Source organism: Chrysemys picta, chromosome 1 (genome assembly GCF_011386835.1).
Source record: "Chrysemys picta bellii isolate R12L10 chromosome 1, ASM1138683v2, whole genome shotgun sequence".
Taxonomy (NCBI): Eukaryota; Metazoa; Chordata; order Testudines; family Emydidae; genus Chrysemys; species Chrysemys picta.
Window position 1 is genome coordinate 65,531,144 of NC_088791.1, and position 6,000 is coordinate 65,537,143.

A 6,000-nucleotide genomic window follows, 5' to 3' on the forward strand; every position below is an offset into this window, starting at 1 on the left:
GCCAGAGCCCATTTGACGTAAATACAGCTGGTAACTAGATTACAGCAAACCTGATAAGAACATGACATGAATTTTGGTAAGGGCAAGTAGACTTTTTGAGATGAATGAAAAAGGAGAAAAAGCAAGAACTATAAGAGTAAACAGCTGAAAATCAACTGGCTGTAATACAAGGAAAAAAGTAGATGTGTTTCCACAAAGCTCTATCATTAGGAGGCAAAAAGGGTTGTTAATCTATATACCCCAAGTGTCTCAGGACTGGGCCAACTCTCACATTCCGGAGACTCACTGGACAAGTTTTGCTTAGTCCAAGTCTCTCTCCTAATATTTATTTATTAATTTCTGCATTGTGCAAGAAAATGTAGTGCATATTTTACAGTTTCCTTCCCTCTGGCTGATAAATTTGCCACATTTTAGTCTCTCCTACTAGGAGACCTTGGATAAGGCAAGAAATCATGCTTGTTTTATGGTTTCTTTATCCATCTGTAGACTAAGGATTTTCATGCATATGTTACAGTATCTCTACCCCCTCTTTGGAGCTGGTGGGAATCATGTGTTTTACAGACCTTCAAGGGATAAGTGGATTTCCAATATGGAAATGGGAGAGATTTTGCTGTGTGTTACAGTTTCTCTGGGGATGTGTTGTGTGTGTGTGTCTCTCTCTCTCTCATTCTCTCTGGGGATATGGAGATGGGAGTTGTTGCTATGTGTATATTACAGTCTCTCAGGTTGAGTTGGTGGGAGTTTTGCTGTCTGTTACAGCCCCTCTTTCTATTGAGATGGGGGATATTGCTCTGTATGTTACAGTTGCTCTCTCTACAGGGACTGTTGCTATATGTATCTGTCAATAACCCAGAGGGCTGTTGCTCTGTGTGTTACAATCACTCTATAGCAGGGGTTCCAAAATTAGTTCACAGCTTGTTCAGGGTAAGCGCCTGGCGGGCCGCAAGACGCTGTTTACCTGAGCGTCCGCAGGTATGGCCGCTCGCAGCTCCCAGTGGCCGTGGTTCACCATTCCCGGCCAATGGGAGCTGCGGGAAGCCGCAAAGCAAGTTTGGGAACCCCTGCTCTACAGGAATATGGGGGCATTACTCTCTATCTGTTATATCTGTGTTAAAGCTACTCTTTCTGGGGATATCTGGAGGCCACTGCTCTGTGTGTGTGCTACAGTTGCAATCTTTCTCTCTGTGGCTACAGGAGGCCTTGCTGTGTGTGTGTTACAACCTCTCTCTATGGGGACAAGAGGGGACAATGCTCTGTGTCTGTGTTACAGCTGCTCTCATTCCATGGGGATAAAGGAGTTAGGTATTGCTCTAGAGCAGGGGTTCTCAAACTTCATTGCACCATGACCCCCTTCTGAAGACAAAAAATTCTACACAACCTGCAGGGGGTGGGGGGGAGTCCTGAAGCCTGAGCCCGCTGAGCCCCACCGTTCCAGGCAGGGGGGCCAAAGCCCAAGCCCCACCACCCCAGTTGCTGTGTGGGTTAGTGTCTCGGGAGATACAGAGATGGGGGGCAGGGCATTTGTTGCTGGGTGTATAATACAGTCTCTCTTTAGGGATATTGAGCAGTTGCTGAATGTGCGCTACAGTCTCTCAAGGGATGTAGAGATGGGGGGGTTATTATTGGGTGTATAATACAGTCTTTCGGGGGATACAGAGATGGCGGCATGTTGCTGGTTGTATAATACAGTTTCTTGGGAGGCAGATATGGAGATGAGGGAGGTGTTGCTGGGTGTGTTACGGTCTCTCGGGGGTGAGGAGATGGGGGGGTTGTTGCTGGGTGCATTACGGTCTCTGGGGGTGAGGAGATGGGGGATTGTTGCTGGGTGCATTACGGTCTCTGGGGGTGAGGAGATTGGGGGGGTGTTGGTGGGTGCGTTACGGTCTCTGGGGGTGAGGAGATGGGGGGTTGTTGCTGGGTGCATTACGGTCTCTCGGGGTGGGGAGATGGGGGGGGTTGTTGCTGGGTGCGTTACGGTCTCTCGGGGTGGGGAGATGGGGGGTTGTTGCTGGGTGCGTTACGGTCTCTCGGGGTGGGGAGATGGGGGTTGTTGCTGGGTGCGTTACGGTCTCTCGGGGTGGGGAGATGGGGGGGTTGTTGCTGGGTGCGTTACGGTCTCTCGGGGTGGGGAGATGGGGGGGTTGTTGCTGGGTGCGTTACGGTCTCTCGGGGAGGTGGATGTGAAGATGGGGGGGTTGTTGCTGGCTGCGCTACGGTCTCTCGGGGTGGGAGGATGGGGGGGTTGTTGCTGGGTGCGTTACGGTCTCTCGGGGAGGGGGATGTGAAGATGGGGGGGGTTGTTGCTGGCTGCGTTACGGTCTCTCGGGGTGGGAGGATGGGGGAGTTGTTGCTGGGTGCGTTACGGTCTCTCGGGGTGGGGAGATGGGGGGTTGTTGCTGGCTGCGTTACGGTCTCTCGGGGAGGGGAATGTGAAGATGGGGGGGTTGTTGCTGGCTGCATTACGGTCTCTCGGGGTGGGGGGATGGGGGAGTTGTTGCTGGGTGCGTTACGGTCTCTCGGGGTGGGGAGATGGGGGGTTGTTGCTGGGTGCGTTACGGTCTCTCGGGGAGGGGGATGTGAAGATGGGGGGTTGTTGCTGGGTGTGTTACGGTCTCTCGGGGTGGGAGGATGGGGGAGTTGTTGCTGGGTGCGTTGCGGTCTCTCGGGGTGGGGAGATGGGGGGTTGTTGCTGGGTGCGTTACGGTCTCTCGGGGTGGGGAGATGGGGGGTTGTTGCTGGGTGCGTTACGGTCTCTCGGGGTGGGGAGTTGTTGCTGGGTGCGTTACGGTCTCTCGGGGAGGGGGATGTGAAAATGGGGGGGTTGTTGTTGGCTGCATTACGGTCTCTCGGGGTGGAGAGATGGGGGGTTGTTGCTGGGTGCGTTACGGTCGCTCGGGGAGGGGGATGTGAAGATGGGGGGGTTGTTGTTGGCTGCATTACGGTCTCTCGGGGTGGGGGGATGGGGGAGTTGTTGCTGGCTGCGTTACGGTCTCTCGGGGAGGGGGATGTGAAGATGGGGGGGTTGTTGCTGGGTGCGTTACGGTCTCTCGGGGTGGGGGGATGGGGGGGTTGTTGCTGGGTGCGTTACGGTCTCTCGGGGAGGGGGATGTGAAGATGGGGGTTGTTGCTGGCTACGTTACAGTCTCTCCCCCGCGCACGCACCTACAAGGCGAAGGGGGGCGGCGCCATGAGGCAGCGGGCCGGCTGGCTGCGGTGGCAAACGCCCGGTGCAGGCCGCTCTCGCTCTCCGGGCTGAGGCCCGTTACCCCCTTCGGAATTAGCGGCGCGACCACCAATCTTCCCCTCTGCCGGGCCCCGCGCATGCGGCCTGCGCTAGCGGCCTAGCGTTCCGCGGGAAACCCACGGCCGGGCGCCTACACCAACAATGGCGGCGGCGGCGCCGCCTCCTCCCCGCCGCGCGGCTCTGCGGGAGGCGCAGGGACCGGTGCCGCCCGCGCGTACCTGGTTGAACTCCTCGCCCACATCGGCGTAGATGTCTATGTGGTCCACGCCGTCCGCCATGATCCCGCCCGCTCCTCGGGCCGCCGCCTCCGTCACCCGCCGCGCCCGGGTCTAGAGCCGCCGCCGCTGGTGAGGGGGAGCTAACATCACTTCCGGAAGGAGAAGGGGAACTTCCGGTTATTGCAGCAGCTACCACTGCTGCCCTCAGAGGTCGCGCCTGAACCCGCGCCAGGCGAGGGGAGGGGGTGTCACATAGGCCTGCTGGGGAGTTTCTCTCAGCGCCCCCTCAGGGAGCGTGTCACCCCACGCGGGTTCGAGGTTTGCTCTCTGACCAGGCTCCCCCACTCTTGGAGGGGTGGGATTGGTGACCCACCATTAGAATCAGAATTCTGCGGTGCTCGCAAGCCCTAGCCTGGCGCCCCACTGGGGTGGTGGAGGGCTGCCCAGACTCCAAGTCAGGGACAGATCCTGCCCCAGAGGGCTTTGAATCTAAAGTCCTAGTCGTGTAACTGGTTGGGCACAGGCAGCAGGACCCAGTGTCTGCAAGGAGCCCTGGGCATTAGGGTGGGCACGTGTGGATTCAGTTGCAATAAGGGTGCCTACAGTCACGAGCGGGGAGAGGAGTATGCCAGGGGATGAGAGAGCAAATGAACCAAATGCGATAGCCATTAGTCTCATCATATCTGGATGGTGCTCAGATCCTACAGTGATGAGGCCTGGTACAAGAACCTCCATATGGCGGAATGAAATTGCCCATGATCAGGCATTCTAAAATTATAAGCATGGCTATTATGCATCAGACCAATGGTCCGGGTGCTTCAAAGGAATGTAAAGAACAGGGCAATTTTGAGTGATGCATCCCATCAACGGTCATTCAGTTCCAGCATCTGACAGTTTGAAATTCAGGGACACCTGGAGCATGGGGTTTGCCTCCCTGACTATCTTGGCTAAGCCATTGATGGACCTATCCTCTATAAATTTAACTAATTCTTTTTTTAACCCAGTTATATTTTTGGCCTTCACAAGGTCCCCAGCAAAGAGTTCCATGTTCCACATAGTATGAAGTACTTCCTTATGTTTGTTTTAAATCTGATGCTTATTAATTTCATAGGGTGACCCCATGTTCTTATGTGAAGGGCTAAATAACAATTCACTATTCTCCATACCATCCCCTCTTAGTGGTTTCTTTTCTAAGCTAAATAATCCCAATCTTTTTAATGTCTCCTTGTATGGAAGCTGTTCCATATCCCTCATCATTTTTGCTGCCCTTCTCAGTACCTTTTCCCATTCTAACATATCATATGTCATAAAAAAAATCGTGAGTTTGTTTTAAATAACATAAGATTTAAAAAATAATACATTTTGGCCCAGATCCTCACAGGCATTTAGCTGCCTAAATCCAATGATTTCAGAAGGAATTAGGTGCTTAAATACCTTAGAGGATCTGGGCCTTTGTATTCTTTCTGTCTTCTGGTTTTTGAGGCATTAGGATTCCCAGTATTGCCAGCTCTCGTAGTTTTATAAGTCTTGCTTAATTTAAGCCCAGTGGTCCTGGAGACAAGTGTGATTATGCAAGACTCTCTACTTTCATTAAAAAAGTAAGTTTCTAGCCCTCGTGATTACAAAGAAAAGCATGGAAGTGTGACAAGTGAACAATAAAGGCTCATAAAACAAAAGGCAAATAAAAAACACACAAAAAATTATTTATTTATTTAAAATTTATTATTACATTTTAAAAAATCACATGATTTTTAAGACAATTTCATAATTTGGGGGCCCAGACTCATGATTCTTGGATGTTTGTGACTGACAATACTAAATTCACATTTTCAAGACTTTCTCTGCAACCATGAGAATGAAAAACTTTAAAAAAAAAAAAAAAAGCTGAGAGTTTCACTTAAAAACTCATTGTTGATGTTCCTCAAGCTGCACTACAAATTTTTAAAGCCATTGTTGCAAAGATCTATACAGCAAGAGGATATGTATTACTATCAAATTGATTCAAGGAAATGGTTGCAGTGTCAATAGCTATCTTTGGATCATTACTTGCATTAGAGTTCAGCTGCTAGAGCCTCATTTCTAGACTACTATCCGGCTTGTGGAATTTTTATATTAAGTGGAACAGCTAAAATATTTCAAGTCCATCTAAACTATACCAGAGTTTCCTGTTTATAGGAACTTCCAGAAGCACTACCCCCTCTAAGAGCTCAGAACCTCACCTGGAAAAAAAATTGACAGATTATGATATGGCTTTGCAGATAGACATAAGTGCCAACTCCGTAGGTGCTCTGGGTCTGGAGCACCCACAGGAAAAAAATGGTGGGTGTTCAGCACCCACCGGCAGCCCCCCATCAGCTTCTCCCCCTTCCCCCCAGCACCTCCTGCCCACCGGCGGGCCCTGCCGATCAGCACCTCCTTCTCCCTCCCAGCGCCTCCCACCCACCGCGGATCAGCTGTTTAGTGTCGTGCAGGAGGTGCTGGGGTGAAGGGGAGGAGAGAGGGCAGGGCGTGCTCGGGGGAGGGACAGAATGGGGGGGG

At 51.9% G+C, this 6,000-nt stretch overlaps 1 protein-coding gene across 7 annotated transcripts in view; it reads right to left on the minus strand.

Annotated features, from left to right (window-relative positions):
- Window positions 1-3,629, minus strand: part of CPSF6 (cleavage and polyadenylation specific factor 6) — a 49,877-nt gene extending 46,248 nt beyond the window's left edge. For 4 of the 7 annotated variants that reach the window (XM_005280036.5, XM_005280035.4, XM_065569279.1 and 1 more), the window contains exon 1: window positions 3,463-3,628. In XM_005280036.5, coding sequence (XP_005280093.1) covers window positions 3,463-3,522 — 60 coding nt within the window. In that variant the 5' untranslated portion in view covers window positions 3,523-3,628. Of the gene's footprint in view, window positions 1-3,462 lie in introns of all 7 variants that reach the window. The other 3 variants (XM_005280037.5, XM_065569533.1, XM_005280033.4) reach the window with 2 other exon arrangements.
- Window positions 3,630-6,000: the final 2,371 nt, after the last annotated feature.